The sequence below is a fragment of the Leishmania donovani genome, chromosome 35, assembly GCF_000227135.1.
Source record: "Leishmania donovani BPK282A1 complete genome, chromosome 35".
In the NCBI taxonomy this organism is placed as follows: Eukaryota; Euglenozoa; class Kinetoplastea; order Trypanosomatida; family Trypanosomatidae; genus Leishmania; species Leishmania donovani.
This window is the reverse complement of record NC_018262.1, coordinates 1,719,027-1,736,156: the sequence shown is the minus strand read 5'-3', so window position 1 is coordinate 1,736,156 and position 17,130 is coordinate 1,719,027. Positions and strand designations below refer to the sequence as shown.

The window sequence follows — 17,130 nt, the reverse complement described above, 5'->3', positions numbered from 1 at the left end:
TCACATCCTTCCCCGCGGAGGATGTGAGGAGTGTGGTGTGGTGAGCACAGATGGCGTGGGGCCGTGCCGGCGTCCGGTTGCGCTCCACACTCGGGGGGTCCACTACCATCATGAGGTGAAGAGGGCCCAGGAGGGATGGTTGTGCGACTGGGCATGCACGCCTTGCCATCTTGGACTTGTTCTTGTGGGCGGCGCGAACACAGAGGGTGGGGCGATGCTCCGGGAAAGCCATGATGCAGCGAGCGCGGTACGGCTCTAAGCTGGCCTACTTTGGGGGGGGGGGGGGCAAGTCCATTCGGTCTATAGTCGTGCGGTAACGGCGGAAGTCCGCACTGCCGAGGCTGGAGATTGTCTTCCAGATGGCCGCGCGATGCTGTGGTAACGTCTGCGTGGTGGCGTCGGCGCTGTGCCGTGCGGTGGTGTCGCTATGGCTTGCACACGTCAGGTGTTCGTCATTGGGTCAATCGTGTGAGGTGGTCCCCTCCCTGGCCGGCTGGGTCGTCATCTCGTGTCGGGCACGGGGCGGCGCGAGCCGGCCCCCGCCCCGATGGCGTGTGGGCTTCGTGCGACGCTGCCTGGTGTGTGATGGAGAGCCTCCCGTGCCGCGAGGTGACTGTTAGGCGTGCAGCCCGAGGTGGTGTGTATGCGTCCAGCAGGGACGTGGCAGCACAGACGCAACGCCGCTGCTGCGCCCTTGTCGTTAAGAGGGTTAGGGCCCGAACCTACGCGCATGTACTCTTCTGTGAGCACGGAGACCCCAGCGCGGTGCTTCTTCTCTCTTGCTGTACCCGAGTGCTGAAAAGCCATGCGAATAAAGTACCTAGCAGGTTTGCTGACGTGACATGCCTCTCTTGCGGAATACAAAACTTGTATCGAGGATTTGTCAAGGAAGCGGGCCGACCAACACCGTCTGGCGATGCCCAGAAAACTGCAATGCAACTGCATACAGCGCCGGCTAGGTCCGGAATCCCGCTCAACATCACCACAACGCAGCAATGGCAAAGTTGTAGGGGGATGCGCATGTATGTTGAAGCGCCCATTCGGCTCGCCGTGGGCTGGCCCAATCGTGTTCGTGGCCACGTGTTTCTTCGGCACAGAACGAGCACAAGCCTGTCCGCCGACGCCAAGAGTCCGCCAGCCGTACCCGAGGGCAGGCTGTGCAGGTTCTAAGCTTCCCCACACAGAGTGGGTGTTCTGGAGGCTGAGATACCATGGTGAGATGGCCGGCATCGTCTGGGGGGGGGAGGAAGCTGAGACGAAACGAATTAAGTATGAAAGCATCCGTGCGCACTATGGGGGGGGGGGCTCGCATCTCATGAAACGAGCTCCGTCTCTATCGCACCTTTTTCACACGGCTGAAACTCGCGCGCAGTGACCGACGATAGCGGTATGACCCCACGGGAACCTGCTGCGAGCGACTCGGTTAGCTCCAAGGCGCGCTTAGCCTCCATCCACGCACGTACATTTTCCTGCCGCTTCTTATCAATTAAGCGCTGTTCGTCCTCGCTGTAGCGGGGGCAGCAGTTGCTCAACCGCGAGGACGCATTGCTGCTGTTGCTGTATCGGCTGGCATCGAATCTTTCGTCGTTGGCTTGGCTAAGATCAGGCGACATGAAGCCCAGCCGGTTCAGCAGCCGCGTCGTTGCCGAAGTGCTCGCCTGCGCTGTCGAGAGCGGTGACGGCGAGGAGAGGTCAGAAGAGGTCGCGGAGGGGAGTGGGAGCAGCAGCGACGCCGGCCGGGTATCATTCTCATGCACGCTCGCTGTCGTTTCCTGTTGCTCGGTTCGATTTCGGCATAGCGCGGCCTTTGCTGTCAGCTCCGCTGTCTTCGGTGGCGAGACACATTTGTTCAGCTTTGGCACGGCCGGCACCAGCAAAGGAAACCACATTTTCTTCTTTTCGCGCTTGCTGACATAGTCGACGGCGTACTTTGCCGCTGTTCCTGCCTCGACCGGGTCCTTGCTTGACGACGAGGTCTCTGTTGGCGCGTTGCTTGTGGTGCTTGCAGCTTCCTCAGCGTCCGTTCTATGTGAAAGGCCTGCTGTCGCACTCTTCAACTGGCGCGCCGCACGACGACGTTGACAGTGACGCATGTAGCAGCATTCCAAGCGTCGCCTGTCCCGATGCAGCTCCCAGCACATGAGCGAGTGCTTCGCGAACGCAAAGAGCACGAGGTTGCCGAGTACAATCACCCACCAGTACATCAAGAGCAGTTCTTCGAGGCCATTGTGATAGTTCAGTAGTTGAAAGATGGATCGAGTCGGTGTCAAGGCCGACTGATTGCCCTCCATCTCTGAACAAGCGGCACTCGAATTGTTGCGCTTGCGAATGTGCGTAAAAAGGTTGAAGAGGGCCCCTGCGCCGCTGCGGTGAGTCGTACCAAAAGAGGAAAGAAGAAATGAATCAAGAAACGAACAAAGCAAAAAAAAAAAAAACGAAAAAAAAAACAACAACAACAACAGCAAAGGATCAAATTAAGAAGAGCTCCGAGGGTGCTAAGGCGTGAGGTAAGCGATGCTCCTCCGATTGGAATTCCGAGGCGCATGCGCAGAAGCTTGACACACAGGAGCGCGGAGAAGTACTTCGCAAGGTAGTTAAATATATATATGTGTGTTTGCGCGGATTCGTTGGCTCGTGGAAAGGAGAGGGGAGAAGGGGAAGGGACGACGACCACCAAGCACGAGCGAGAAAGTACAGAAAGTAAACAAAAGAAAAAAAGCTTACGAAACAACAAAAGGAGAGAAATACAGAGCAGAAAAGAAAAAAAATGAGAGAGACGTAATGCTCTGCTTTTCTTTTTTTTTTCCACGTTTTACTGCGGTTGATGTTTTTCCTCGGAGGCAGTGGCGTGTGCGTGTGTGCCTATGCGTAGGGGTACGTAGGGGTGAGGGGCTGTGTAAGTATAATGCCCTTCTATGTATCTTGTCACGCGCTGCCGCTTTCGTTTCCTGCCGACTTCCCTTCACGCCGGTTTCGCACGGGCGCCAACGCACACACGACGTAGCTGCGTGCGCCGCCGTCGTGAGGAATCGGAAAGGACGAGCGGGAGGGAGGGAGGGCGCGGGAGATGCGAGATGACAGACGCAGCTGCTTGCAAAGGACGTCCACGGCACGCAGTCGAGCGCAGATGACAGGGAAATTGGGGGTCGACACAGCCAAAAAGAGCGAAAAAAAAATAATTATATAAAACAAGGAACGATCGCCCCGCTGTACACGTTACCTCAAAGTACCTCAACACCGCGCACCAGCTCAAATGGATCGAGCGGCTCAAGTCTTTACGACCAAGACACAAAGAAGAGAGTCAGAGAAGGAATGACGAAAAGAAATAAACGCAGGCATGCACAAAAGACTCGCCACCGTGCTCGTATACCATGTAGAGAGAGCACAAAACGCGCGCACGACAAAAAAAAGAAAGGTTGGACAGATCAAAAATAAAAAAAAAGATGAACACACAGACACATGTGTAGAGAATGAAGCAACAAAGAACCGCGAGGGGGAAACCAGTAAGAGAAGCACCTCGTATCGTGGTTGAACGGGGAGAGGTGTAGAGAGGTAGACGGGCGTTGGTGGCGGTGTGGAGGAAGGTCGCTGGCTTTGGCCGCTCGACTGCCGAGATGAGCTTGAGTGACGACCTAGTAGTCAAAGGTTTTGAACGACGAAAACGCCTGTGGTGGGGGAAGGGAGAGGAAGAAGAGGAAAACGAACACGAAGAAAAAAGACAAGAAAAATAAAATCCGGGAGACACACACACGGAACAAAAAGAAAAACAAACGGAAGCGACAGAAAAACGCAAAGGTATGGCACACAAATGCACAAGCACTGGCGAGCTCAAAAGAGGGAGAACGGAAAGCGGCGTCTCTGAAATGTCCGGCAAGTGAGTTTACTCAGCTCTGTGTTTGAATATAGCTGCAGGAGGAGAGGGGGAGAGGTGAAAAGGAGAGGAATGTATGCTTGTGTGCCGTTTTGGGGGTATATGTTTATTTTTGCCGTCGTGCGAGAGCCGATATTCTTGCGCGCGTTCGCGCACGTGTTCGGTGGTACGAGAGTTACGGGTGAGGCGTTGGCAAAGCAAAGTCGGAAAAGAAGAAAAAGTAGAGAACCTAAAGAGAAGCGAATCAGCACCGGCGACAGATCATAAACAGACCAAAGGAAGAACAACAGGACAAAAAATAAAGGAATGTTCGTGCCTATGTGTTAACGATCGAGGCCACGCACTGCCTGGCAGTGTTCGCGTACGGTGGCGCTTTTTGGATCGTGCGTTTTTTTTTTCGCTCTTTACAGTCGAATATCACGTGAAACCCAGACCTCTTCTCTGCGTATGTGCCAGAATGAACCACGCGGTCTCGCCACACCTCGTCTTCTTGATATGTGCTGAAAAGCGCCACTGATGCAGAAAACACTCGTTCTTGCGGCTCCCTTGTTTCAGTGGCGTGCGTTCTGCAAGCACTCACGGAGAGAGAGAACGCAGAAGAAAGGCGACCGTTGTGCCGCGATTGTTGGAGTGTGCCAAAAGAAAGCAAAAATAAAAGAAAATGAGAACAGCAAAACAGAGAGAACAGTAAGAGGGAGGGGGATAAGAGGCTGAGGTTGCCGATCACGCGATCAGAAGGGAAGATATGAAATCAATGAAACTAAACAGACAATCGCCTCGGCGAGGCAGGGGAAACTAGATTCCCTATTCTCTTCTAGTTTTTTTTTTTCGTTCGTATCGATCGCCCTCGCCAAACAGATACACGTAAGCGCAGGCACAGAGGCTTGCACGAGGTGCTGACCACGTGTACGTTTCACGAGCCGTAAATGGGTACCCGCGTGAGGAGCGGAGAGGGAGGCGTATGTATTTACGTGTGATCTTTGGCACGGGGTAGGGGGTGCTGAAGGCAGAGACTACAACCAAGCGCCGAAGAGCGAGTGATGGAGGCAGCGAAGCCGAGACGGCTGTTCTGTCGCCGCCTCCTTTCTTCACAAGAACGCGACCCCCTTGAACAACAAGAGCACGCCAGGAAAAGGAGCTCGCGTCGAAAGGGGGAGGGAGGGAGAGAGGGGTGGGCGGGTGAGGCAGCGGAAGCACGCCACGACAGCAAGCAAAAGCACAAAAAAAAAAAGAGAACGAACAAAGTGCGTGCGGGAGCGAAAAAAAAAAGAAAGGAAGAAGCAACACAACAAACGCCAACGGGCACACACACACACACACACAAACTCACTCACAGAATGGCACAGACTTTTTAAAGAGGTAGATCGAAACACAAATGAGAAACAGTTCTTGAGTGACTCTGCGGAATGCAAGTGCTGGATGGTGGAGGAGGGCGCTTGACAGCTGAGGGCAATGCGTCAGATGGCGGCGGCGTTGCGTTGGTGAAGCGCGAAAAGATGCATGCAAGGGAGAGGCCAAAGGAAATGGGAGGAGAGAGAGGTCCGTAGGGTTTAAATAGCAGTCGAAGAGAGGTTCGGCGCACAGGTACCGAGTAAGAAGGCTGAGAGACGAGAATCAGCGCAGACCACAGCTGGCTCGATAGTGAACCCTTTCCATGTTCTGAGCCACAGTGGCTCAAGCATGCATCCTTCCCAGCGACACAGAGACTACGTTTCACGCGGTACCGGAGGAGAGGCACCGTCAGCTCCAAATGGAAGTGGGGAGAACAACGAGCGAGCGGTTCGGTGGAGACGCAATACCATGACGGCTGCCTACATACGGCGAGGAGAACGTGTGTCTACCTCGTCTAGCTCCTCTTGCACCCCGCACGTGTTCGACTAACGGGCAGCCACGGTCAACAGAAGAGGGCCAACATTCTTTTGGCACCATTCTTTTGGTTCAGTTTCACATTCTTGCGTTGTTCTATGACACACCTGTCAACAGATTGTATGAAGAGGATGGGGATGGAGGGGATAGATCAAAGGCGAAGGCCGGGGGATCACACATGTGAATATGGTTGTGATGCGCACCCGACTCCGCTGGTCGTGCTTGTTGTGGCCCGCGCCTTCTATTTACCAACGGTATGAGAGGCACAGAAAAGAGGAAGGGGGAAAGCCATAGCAAAAAAAAAAAAACAACAGACAGCATCAGACAAGACCGATGGCAACAGCGGCGACCACAAGGACGGCATTCGTGAAGGTTTCTTAACGACGGGGAGAGAGACAGTGCAGAGGCGGCATTCCTCCATTGGTAGCTCCTCCATGTGGAGCAACTATTTGTGTTGTGTGCGCGTGCGTGCGTGCGTGTGTATGTGCACCTCCACGTTGCACTTCTGCACTGCACATTCGTTCGTGTTGCTTCTCAACGCCCACTGTTCACCTCCTTTCGTTGCTCACGAGCCAGGTCCTAAAAGTAGGCGCTCTCCAGTGCCGGGCCTGCAGTCACTGTCGCTCGCTGCGATGCGTCGTCTCCGCCAAAGAAGGACTTGATTGCCAAGTCGTTGAATGGAGACTGCCCCGTGTGCGGCGATCGCTTGTGCGGCGACACGGGCTTCACGGGAGGTTGCATCGCCGATGCGGCCGCGGCGCCGCTGGCTGGCTCCGTCTTCCTCAGTGGCGACGTGCTCGCACGGCCATGCGGCTCGGTCAGGCCCGCGGTCTCGGCACTGCTGGCCCGCTCCTGGCTGCTATGCGCCAAGGACGGAGAAGCTGCCTTCGCTGCAAAGAGCGATGGACGCTGGATAACGGTAGCGCTGTCAGTTGCAGTGGCCATGGTAGAAGGCGGCAGCCCGTTCGACGCAGAGACGAATCCGGCCTTTCCCGGGCTTGTGGAGCGATAGACACTATTACGGGAGGGAAGGTTGATGCTGCGGTACCCCGGCTGACTCAGCACATGTGTATGTGCGCCGAACTCGCGCATAACGTCAGCCGTGCCCGCCCCCGCCGCAGCATTCAGGGCGGATACACCAGCGGCAGCTCCCTCTCTGCTATGATATGCCGAGCTTAGCACGCCCCAGTGACGCCCGTTGATGCTCGTCGTCTGCTGCAGACGCAGCAGTGCCTGCTGACTCAGCTTCACCTCCTGCACCAGTTTCTCGCGAGCGTTGTTAGTCGTCTCCAGCTGCTCACGGAGGTCGCTGTTTTTGCGCAGCAGCTCCTGGACGCGCTCTGTTGCCGCCGTCAGCTCCTCCTGCTGCCGACGTGCGGCACCGTCGCGCTCTAGCAGAAGCGCCTCCTGACTGCGCAGCTGATCCATCGCAATGTGGTAGCGGTCCTTCGCGTTTTTGATCGCCTGCAGCTGGTTTGCGATGATGTGATGGGCCTTGTCCAGATTCTTCTCCGCCTCGTGGACGCGGTCTGCCTGCTGCCTGTTCTGCTCGGCCAAAATGCGGATGTACTCGTCCTGCTTCTCGTAGTGTGCTTGAAGCGCGGCCATCTTCTCTTCTCGACTGTGCAGTGCGGTGCTGGTGCCGCGGAGCCGCTCCGTCAGTGTCACGTAGTTGAGCTCGTTCTCCGACATCGCCTTCGTCGCCTCGGCCTTGAACTTCGCCAACTCCTCGTTCATCTCACGCAACGTGGCGAGTTCCTTGTTCTGAACGGCTACCGTGTCCTGTGCACTACGGAGCTGTGACTGGAGCGAGGCCACCTTGGCCTCAAGTTGCGATGTGCGAGCGTGTGACTCTGCCAAGGCAGCATCCTTTTCGTGGGTTGTGTCACGCAGCTGACGCGTCTTCTCCTCCACTGCGTGCGAGAGCTGCTCGACTTTTTTGTCGAATGATTCACGAGCGCCGTTCATCTCCTTCGTGTGGTGGTCTCGTAGTCGGTTCAGCGCGACCAGCTGTTCCTTCTCCGCATCCGTCATCATAAACCGCATCTCCTCCTCGGCCTTGCGCAAACTGGCACGCAGCGCGTCGTTCGCGGCCTGCAAGTCATCGATTTTCTCCTGGAGCTCCGCCGTGATGGCCGCTCGGGAAGCCTCCGAGGCACGGAACGACTGCTCGTAATGTTGAAAGCGCTCCGCGAGGTACCGCTTGAGGCCGGCGTCCCCCTGTCGCAGTAGCACGAGTGAAATATGCTCTACAGTTTTGAAGTCCGTCGCCTCCAGTACTCGCAGCGTCCCTCGGTTCGAGTCACCTACTGCGGCGCTGCTCAACACAAAGGACAACGCATAGGCGGAGGCGCCGTCAGCGATGTCGCGCAGCATGCCGACCAGGTAGCGCGGAAAGCCGTGAAAGTCAACGAGCAGCTCCAGGTGCTGCTTGAAGGCGCTGTAGTCGTCCTCGAGGAGCTCCAACTCAAACAAAAAGAAGGGATCTGTGGGGTCGGTCAGTCGCACAAGAACGACACGCGTCACCCCGTTGGGGCCTCCGCGGCCAGTGCGCACATACACGCCCAGCGGGCGCACCTGCGGCTCGTGTGGGGGCATCTTCGTCGACACCATCACTGTGGTTTCCAAGAGGGCCTGTGGCTCCTCAGCCGAGGGCTTCGGCGACGCCAAGGCGGGCAGATCAGTGCGTGCTGTGCGCACGGCGGGTGGTGGTGCCACACCGCTTTCCACCGCCTCCATATGATGCATCTGTGACCGACAGCCTTCGTTTCTGAGTAACATGGGAATGCTTCCCTCGCCGTCGCGTCGCGCCGCGAACTCCGTGACAGGGTCCTGCCGTGTTTTGGAGGACGGCGGCAGCGTCTCTGAGAAGCGTTCGTAATTGCCGGGGGAACGCGACAGTTGCTGCTGCTGCTGCTGCGCGTGCCGGCGTCGGTGCTCTATTCGAGGATTACCAAATACAGTGGAGCTACTGCCATCCTCCGTGCTCACCACACTCGAATTTTGGTGGTAGCTGTTAATCATCTCTGTGTGTGCGTGTGCGCCTGCGCGTGCTGAAGGCGCCTTTGTTTTCTTTGGTTGTGAAAGAGTCAGCGGCAAGCAAAAGCCAAAGAAACAACAACAGCACGGCAGCAGACGTGAGAAACGCTTGTCTGCTGCTCGGGTAACCGAGCGAGACGCACCGCTACTCAGTTGGGGAAGTGCGACCTGGTTCCCGCGTGTGTGTTCGGCCACGGATGCACGGCAAGCACACGCACACGCGTACGCCTCCCGAATTCCGTGTTGCGCGCACGTGGCAAAGTCAGTGAGAAGCAAGAGAGATCAAGGATCGCGGCAGCACAAACGCCACCACACCATGCAGTATAAATCTATGAAGAGGGCTCAACACACACACTACACACACATACATACAACAGAGAGCCCCCTCCTTTCCACACTGGAAAAAAAGGGTGCAGGAATGACGTCCGATGAGAGCCAGATTGACAGGCGAAGGGAAGGGGGTGGGGGGAGTTTCAAAAGACGAGAAAACAGGAAGATGTTTCTATGGGTGCTTCGATTTGTATAGTGGCGTGTTTTTTGTCTTGGCTGTCTGTATGCTGCCCCTGGCTTCCGTCCAAGATGATGAGAAAGTGCCGCAGACCCTCCGGTCCAAAGAAAGGCGGCAGAGAGGGGGAGGGGGTGATTCTATAGCAGGCGCCGTTGTTGTGAGCCTCTTGCGGGCAAGGCACTTCAGGTGGGTGGGAAGAGCACCAAAGGACGTCTACCAAGATGACAAGACCTGATTCCGCATGCACACACGCACACGCAGGCACAGCCGGGAGGGTGTGAGGTGTGTGGCAGGTGTGAGAATTCAGTTCCCTTGCGGCTTGATCCGGGGTGTCAAGAGGAGCGAGATGGGAAGGTAGAAGGAAACAGATCACCCCTGGCCACGCGGTCGGGTTTCCTGCAAGTCACGTCACAAGCTTGAGTGGCGGCGAGCGGCCCAGAGATGGCATCTCAACGCAGATCCGTTTGCGTTGGCGCGTGCGCGCTGTCGCTCATGAAGACAATGTGCAGCGGCAGGTAGTTGTACCCCTTCTTCGCTGCTGGATGTGCGTGTACCGGTGCGCCTTCGGCTTGCGCACATGCAAACCCGCATACTCATGCACGCGCAGAACCTTCAGGGAGAGATCCTTCGAAAAGTAAAGGGATGGTGGTGGCCATATGTGTCCTGAATTATGCTGCACAATGCCTCTCCACCTTTCTGTTGTTGTTCGTTTCGAAGATTTCTGGTTTATCACTTGTAAAGAAGCCTCAACGGCAACAACGAAGAGGCAGAAGTACACACACACACACAGGGCAAGAGAGAGAGACAGGAGGAAACAAGCAGGCCTTCCTCCCAGTTACAACTTATGTTTCAGCTTAATAGGCGAAGCGAAAGCACCAGCAAAAAAAAAAAACGAAGCGACAATCAGCCAACTCGCCATGTGCCCCAAACAAAAGTCGCTGTACTGCCCTCCGCTCCCGTTGAGCAGCCCCGGATCTGGCAACGGCCGCTAGAGTCTCAAGCGAACAATCCACACACGTACGCCGGAAGCACACGCCGAGGCCAGGAAAGGCCCTGCGGCGGCTGTGGAGAGGAGCACGACATCTGTGGTGGCCCTGTGACGCTGGTCTTCTGTGGTGCGGCTTGCAGAGCATCGGTTGCCTTCAAAAGGAAAAGATGGACTCCACAGAAACTCGGAGAGGGAGGCAGAGAGCGCCAATCTACTCCCCCAGCGCTGCTTCACCCCTTACCACCTGCTTATCCGCGACAGCAAGAGGAAAAGAAACAGCGCCACCAACGAGAACGAGTTCAGTGCACATATGGGAATAAAAAAATTAACAGGGCGCTAACGCACATCCATTGTGGGCCACTAAACAAGCTGGCACTTGGGCTTTACGCCACGTTGGGGTCGTGGAGGCGGCGACGGCGGAGCACGGCGTCGCGCTGCTGCTGCACACCCTCCATGTTCATCTCCTCCTCTCCAAGTACGGCCGTGGCAGCGTTGAAGGCGGCTCGGCGGGACTTGTAGATCTCCTGGTTCACCGCGCGCTGGCCCGAGGCACTAGTCAGTCGCTGCGAGACGTAGTCCGACGGTTCCGCCTCCTCGTTCGCCGTGCCGTCCATGCGGAGCACGACAAAAAACGCGAAGAGAACCAGATTGCGAATCACACGGAGGTGCACGTGTTTTGCCTCGGGGTTCCGTCGCCACTTGCGCGCGAACCACGAGAGCACCGGAATGCGGACCTTGGTGGGCAGCCAGTACTCAGCCGTGTCATGGACCAGTACAGCAAGGGGAATGCCAATGCAGACTGCTTTGATGTACGTGCTGTACGGCACAACCGGGAGGCGCAGCTCCTCCATGCGGTGGACGAGGGCGCTGACAGAGACGGCAATTTGATCCATGGCCACAAAGGTAGAGATACGGGGAGGGGGCCGGTGTGGCGCAGTGCGGCGCTCTGAAGAAGACGATAAGAGCAAAAGAGGCACGGCACACGGCAAGCGGGAGAGTGCGACAAGCAGAGACGCGGCGCGCAGGTCAAGCAAAACACCTGGATGAGTGCGTATCCACGATAAGCCTTCGGTATCTTGGCCACGACGAGCCCACGAAAAACAAGAAGGGGGGATAAGGAAACAGAGTACCAAACACCGTCTGTGCGAATCGCCGTCGACATGATGAGGATGTATGATGGGAGTGCATGAAGCGTCGCGCGTCTCAGCATGACGCACTTTCGTTGCTTTCATTTTGTTTGGCAAGCCCTGGTGTGCGCCAACGCGGCAAACAACTCATATTCTGTGTTGCCAACCACATCGGCCGCAGACGGCATCTCATGTGCCGCGTCTAAGCTTCTTGCAAGAGAAATCTCGCAAACGATGAACACCGGTCTCGACTTCTTTCTTTCTCTTTCCGTGTGCTTTCGAACAGCTGAGTGTCGGCTTCACGCTGGAGGTGCCGTGCTGAGAAGAGCATGAGCTCGAAGGGTATAGATTTACAGGCGGTTCACACACAACACGAGCAAGGGGGCAACCGCAATGGGAAGCAGAAAACAAAAGGTCACACAACACCCACGAGCATACACCCCAAAGACCTCACCTAAAAGTCAAACGACAAGCCAAAGAAGGTAGGAGGAAGCATGTCGTCACCCAAAATAAAAAAACCAAAGCAAACTCAAACGATCACCAGCCAACGGGAAACAAACAAAAAAGAATGAATAAAAGCGAGCTTGGCCAATCGGCAGCAAAGCAAACAACCGAGGAGTGTGGAAGAGGGGGCGGGAGGGGGGGAGGCGAGGAAGAGGGCGGGGGCGCTTTACCTCGGAGTGACACACTACGAGCACGGCGCGGCCGCTTGTGAGCGTCTAGCGCTGTCTTGTTTTCCTCTGGCAAAGCGGTCATTAGTCAACACAAGGACAGAAAGACTTGCTGAGAGGAGGACTCGCCCCGCGCAGTGTCGACTAAAGCTCGTGCGCTGTGTCATCTTCTTGTAGCGCAGCTCTCCCATGAAGAGAGAAAGACCAGTGCACACGCTAACGCACGAGGTCATGTTCAAAGGAAAAAGTCGCGAGAAGAAGAGTTGCCAGCACACGAAGTTCCACTGATCATCCAACACGACCGCAGAGACGATCGCGTCGCAACTCTGAAGCGCGCGCGAGCAAGAAGAGGTGCTTGTCGCCGCCAAGGAAAGCACCGTGCTCCAAAAGCGGGGGAGAGCAAGGGAAACGAAAAGAACAGCTGGAATAGTCGCGCAGGTGTGCAGATGGTGAACTCACAAACGCCAGCGTGGATGGAGAGGGCCAAATGGGTGCCGGTCGCCTCGTCAAACACAAAACAGTAGCGGTGGTGTACAAGTAAACCCATTCTGCAAAGGTGAGGGGCACTGCGGTTGTGCTAATCGCTTCATTTCCTCATACACTCTTGAAGCCACCCGGCTACGACCGCAGCCGGAAGCAGTCGTAGCAGACGCGCACCGGTGTGTCATATCCCAAGTCTTCGATGATGGCCCTCTTTTCGGAGCAGTTGGCGCAGACGAGTCGACCGCAGTTCCGGCAGTGGTGCCTAGACCACCGCCCGATCGGCTCCTTGCACATCATGCAGTTCTCCATGTCGTCGTCCGGCTGCCAGACCTTCACTACCTTCTTGTAGCGCCGCTTGCACATGGGGCAGTTCCACTCAGGCGGCGGACGGTCAAAGCGACTACCGCAAGCCCCGCATGCTGGGGTGTAGGTGCGACTGAGCAGCTTCTCCGAAACCACGGGAGGGGCGTTGAGTGTGTGCTTCAGCTCTTTCTGCTCAATCACGGCGGGTAGCTGCTGCTGTGCGCCGTCCAAAGTCTCCGGCGGCGCGTACTCGAGAGGATGGCTCTGCACAAACTCACTCCAGTCCTTCTGCTGGTTCAAAGACTTCTGCTGCTTTTTCGCCTCGTGGCGAGCCCGCTCGGCGGTGAGGGCGTCGTGCTCCTCCTGAAGCTCGCGTGCGCGAGCCTCGCGGCGCTTGCGCTTCTTTTCTGCCTTTCGCTGCCGCTCCGCCTCCTCGGCGGCCGCGGAAGCCTCCTCCGCCGCTTCCTCGGCGGCAGCTGCCGCCTGCTCGGCTGCCTCTTCCTCTGCAGCCGCCGCTGCTGCCGCCCTCTCCGCTTTGCGCCGTCGGCGCTCCTCTCGCCGTTGCTGCCGCGCTTCCTCGGCGGCGATGCGCTCGCGCTCTTCCTCCTCCAGTTGCTGTCGCAGCCGCCGCTCCTCAGCTTCCTGCTCCGCCTCGAGTGCGCGCTGCTTTTCCGCTAGCTCAGCCTCTCGACGCGCGATCTTCTCCTTTCGGGCCTGCAGTGCACTCCGGAGCTCCTGCCAAATCTCTTCTGCGTGGCGATCCGTCGCCATTTCGCTGTAGATCTTTGCCATGTCCTTCACGGACACGTACTCGAGCAGTGCCATGTCCTCCTCGCTAACATCGCCCTTCAGGGATCGCAGGAGACGCTGCACTGGTTCACCGAGATCCTCAAAGCGGATAGTGCCGCGTGGGGCCGACACGGCCTCCGCCTGCGGCGGCCGCGGAGAAGACAGGCTAGAGGGCATTGCGAGGTCAAGTGGCCTTGAGTGGAACCGTTTGTTTCCCTACGCAGGTGCAATGGAAGGATGCAGGGCCACGCAGTTGGAGATGGCGCGTCGCTGTGTTTCGTGCTCCTCTGCTCACGCGCTCGCCTCACGCGAGAAAACGAGAGAGAAAGCCAACGTGGTGATTGTGGTGGCGTGAAGTCGGCGGAATCGATAACACGCCCGAGCGAGAACGTCTGCAGAGGAATGGTGCACAGTAAATTCAGCAAACGACAAACTAACAGAACCAAGCCAGCGTGATATATTCCTCGGTGCGTGTTTGCGTGTGTGACAGTATGTTGACACCGTCCGGCGATTTCAAGCTGTTCCGCCACGCTAGTGAGCAGACTCGGATAGTGCGCTGATCACCAGGGTGCGTATAATCGCTGAGGTGAAACGACGCAAGGGGCTTTGATTCGAAGAAAAAAAAAAGAAGAGGGGTTTGAAGAAACCGAATAAAGGGATGTAAAGGGCATCTCGAAAGGGCGATCTTCATGGAACGCACAGGAACAGCGCCGTGCGGCAATGAAGCCGTCGCACTCCGTCACACATACACTTGCGCACGGCCGCAGCGGAGAACGAAGTCAGCTTCTCAGCGGCATTACACGGCATGCACCTGCCTTACCACTGCTAAGTCCCCAACCCGCGCTCCAAGAAAGGCGACGTGCCGACCCCCTTACAATAGCGTGGCCGCGTGGCCTTTGGTGGGCCGTGTGCGCTTTGCGTCTCCCCGTGTGAGGGCTGGCATGCCTCACACGGGTCGAGCGGGTGTCGCAACGACGAATACAGCGGGGAAGCTGCTGCACATGAAGGCTGGGCTGTGGCTGTGTGTGAAGACCAAAGCAGTGCCGCGCGTGTACGCAGGAGAGAGAGAGGGGGGCTTGCCACCGCAACGATGTGCCATTCTCCTTTTCATGGCTGCTCTTGTCCGGATAAGGACAGGCCGCACGTTCAACCTCCTTTCGCTACGGCGCCTGCGAACGTGTGAAGGGGGGAGGGTCGGTGCACCAAGAGACCCTGCGCTTCGCAAGAGGCCCGGCGCCACCGACACAAGGCCACTCAAGACACGACACGTGCACATGCACGAGCACGCAGTCGTTGAAGAGAAAGGACGCCTGTGTGCTGCTAGGAAGACTCCGTTGCATCCGCGCTCCCATTTCCACGCGGCTGCAGCGAAAACTCATTTTCGTTGCACTCGGGTGCGTGTGGCACACATCCTTCGCCAGGAGGCACGGATGCCTGCATTCCCGCTTCCGGGGAGGACTTACGACCCGCCCATAAGTAGTGCCCCGTGTTCACGTGCTTGGACAGGCAAAAGTTTACCTGGAAGTTGCACGAGACGAAGGACTGGCAGACATCCGGGTAGGTGACTATGTAGTGCTGGTCCACCTTGCGCACACCAAAGCGCTGCGCAAACTTGGTCACGTCATCTGGCGGAATGAATTTGCGCCAGTCATGTGTGCCCGGCTCCACGAGCCCAGTGAGCATCTCGGCCACCCCGATGTATGCGATGGCCGTCTTCAGCGATTTGTCCATGGTGGAGAGGAAGAGAAGCCCACCAGGCTTCGTCGCCTCACAGAGGGCCTGCAGAAACGCCCGTGCATCGCTCACGTGCTCGATTACTTCACTCGCCACGACTACGTCAAACTGCCTCTTCTCCTGTTCCACAACGTCAAACAGGGATACGTGACGGTACGAGAGTCGCTGGGGCCAGTTGAATGCCTGCGAGGAGGCTATGAAATTGGCCTCCAGCTGCTGACGACGCTTCTCCGCAACCTCGATGGACTCGGCGCAGGCGTCGATGCCGGTGACGGTGCCGCCAATGCGGGCTAGGCTCTCTGCCAGAATACCGCCGCCGCAGCCGACGTCCAGAACTTGATGTTGTGGCGTGAGCCCAGAGTCCCTGGAAAAGCCAATCGACGTATCGCACGAGCTGCCGCCCACATTGCCGAAAGAGCGTACAATGTTGTTCACGTAGCGCACACGGATCGGATTCAAGAGATGCAGAGAGCGCAGCGGTCCCGTCGGATCCCACCAGTGCTTCTGCAGAGAGGCGAACTTCGCCACCTCATCCGCAGCGACACCCTTCATGCCTGCTGGCATGGCAGAGGCGCGATATTCAGCAGAGAAAGAGGAAGAGGAAGAGAAGGAGGCAGAGAAACGAGGCGCAGGCTTCTCCCTCTGGCTATTCACGCCTTACAAAAGGTGACGACGGAGAGTGAACGCGCGCCAAAGTTAGAAACGTGGAGGCGACTCTCACGTGTTTTCCGTCGTGCTATCACCTCTCTGAGAAGAAGCTTCTCGTGCTGGAGCCCCTAGGCGCAAAAACGGTACTTCAACGCAATGGCTCAGGCTCCGAAAAAGTAAGTAGCCCGCAGTGAATCCTGGCATCCGAGGAGAGGCGAAGAGCAAGCATTGAAAGAGTGTGTGTAGAGGGAGCGGAGTTGTCAAATCGTCCGGAAGGGAGGTGGGCAACACAGCTGCCCTGTTTCCATAAACATCAAGGAGCGGTTAGACAACTTTTGCAACGGCGCGCACAGTGGCCATGGTATAAAAGGCAAACGCCAATTCTAGTAGGACGTTGCCCTCTCCTCTTCCCCCAGCGCACGCATCTATCGTCATTGTCTCGCGATTCAGAGAAAAAAATACCGGCGGGCATTTCCGCACACAAGCCCTTCGTCAGGTAACCAAGAAGTCCTTTCAATATTCTAGTGCTCTCTTCGTCCTTTCAGTTCGGTGTGTAGCTGATTTCTCACGTAAACACTCGGTTGCATCTGCATCGCCACAGCCGCGGTGAGCAACGTGCGACGAGGCTGAGCAAGTCAAGCAGAAGAATGCGGCGAGAAGAGACAAGAGACGAGGGATCCAAAAGAAAGAACAGCAGAAAGCAGATGTGGAAAATGGCTAACGAGAGAAAATAAAAATAGATATCTCCCCCCTCTCCTCTATTTCAGCTGATCAACAGGAAAAGAAAATATAACGACAAGGCGGTGCTGCCGCTTTCTTGGGTTTCTCGCCTTCCTGTATTCTCTTTTGTGCTTGTGTGTGTATGTGTTTCTGCTACGGCATGATGTTCGGTTCACCACGGAGCGCACAGGAGCACACACATAATAACTGTGTGTGTATGGGGGGGAGAGGGGCTCTACTGTATTGACGCGTGCAGCGGTGCACGGTGCGCTGTGCTCGCACACATGCACACACACACGCATATATATATATATATATATCGGAGGCTCCGATGTGTTGTCGCTCTCTCACATCTATTTCTGTGTCTGTTCAAACCCCAGTCC

The 17,130-nt window shown here is 56.7% G+C and overlaps 5 protein-coding genes across 5 annotated transcripts; all 5 read right to left on the bottom strand.

The window, feature by feature from the left end:
• Positions 1–1,313: 1,313 nt before the first annotated feature.
• Positions 1,314–2,291, bottom strand: LDBPK_354360 (hypothetical protein, unknown function; the record flags this gene model as incomplete). The annotated part of the gene is made up of 1 exon (XM_003864966.1): positions 1,314–2,291. The coding sequence occupies one exon, from the start codon at positions 2,289–2,291 to the stop codon at positions 1,314–1,316; it is 978 nt and encodes a 325-aa protein (XP_003865014.1).
• Positions 2,292–6,316: 4,025 nt separating this feature from the next.
• LDBPK_354350 (hypothetical protein, conserved) lies at positions 6,317–8,761 on the bottom strand (the record flags this gene model as incomplete). The annotated part of the gene is made up of 1 exon (XM_003864965.1): positions 6,317–8,761. One exon carries the CDS (start codon positions 8,759–8,761, stop codon positions 6,317–6,319), a length of 2,445 nt encoding a protein of 814 aa, XP_003865013.1.
• Positions 8,762–10,655: 1,894 nt separating this feature from the next.
• On the bottom strand, positions 10,656–11,165 carry LDBPK_354340 (hypothetical protein, conserved; the record flags this gene model as incomplete). Its single annotated transcript, XM_003864964.1, has 1 exon — positions 10,656–11,165. The coding sequence occupies one exon, from the start codon at positions 11,163–11,165 to the stop codon at positions 10,656–10,658; it is 510 nt and encodes a 169-aa protein (XP_003865012.1).
• Positions 11,166–12,688: 1,523 nt separating this feature from the next.
• LDBPK_354330 (hypothetical protein, conserved) lies at positions 12,689–13,822 on the bottom strand (the record flags this gene model as incomplete). The annotated part of the gene is made up of 1 exon (XM_003864963.1): positions 12,689–13,822. The coding sequence occupies one exon, from the start codon at positions 13,820–13,822 to the stop codon at positions 12,689–12,691; it is 1,134 nt and encodes a 377-aa protein (XP_003865011.1).
• A 1,143-nt stretch (positions 13,823–14,965) lies between these two features.
• On the bottom strand, positions 14,966–15,931 carry LDBPK_354320 (3-demethylubiquinone-9 3-methyltransferase, putative; the record flags this gene model as incomplete). The annotated part of the gene is made up of 1 exon (XM_003864962.1): positions 14,966–15,931. One exon carries the CDS (start codon positions 15,929–15,931, stop codon positions 14,966–14,968), a length of 966 nt encoding a protein of 321 aa, XP_003865010.1.
• Between the last annotated feature and the right edge of the window lie 1,199 nt (positions 15,932–17,130).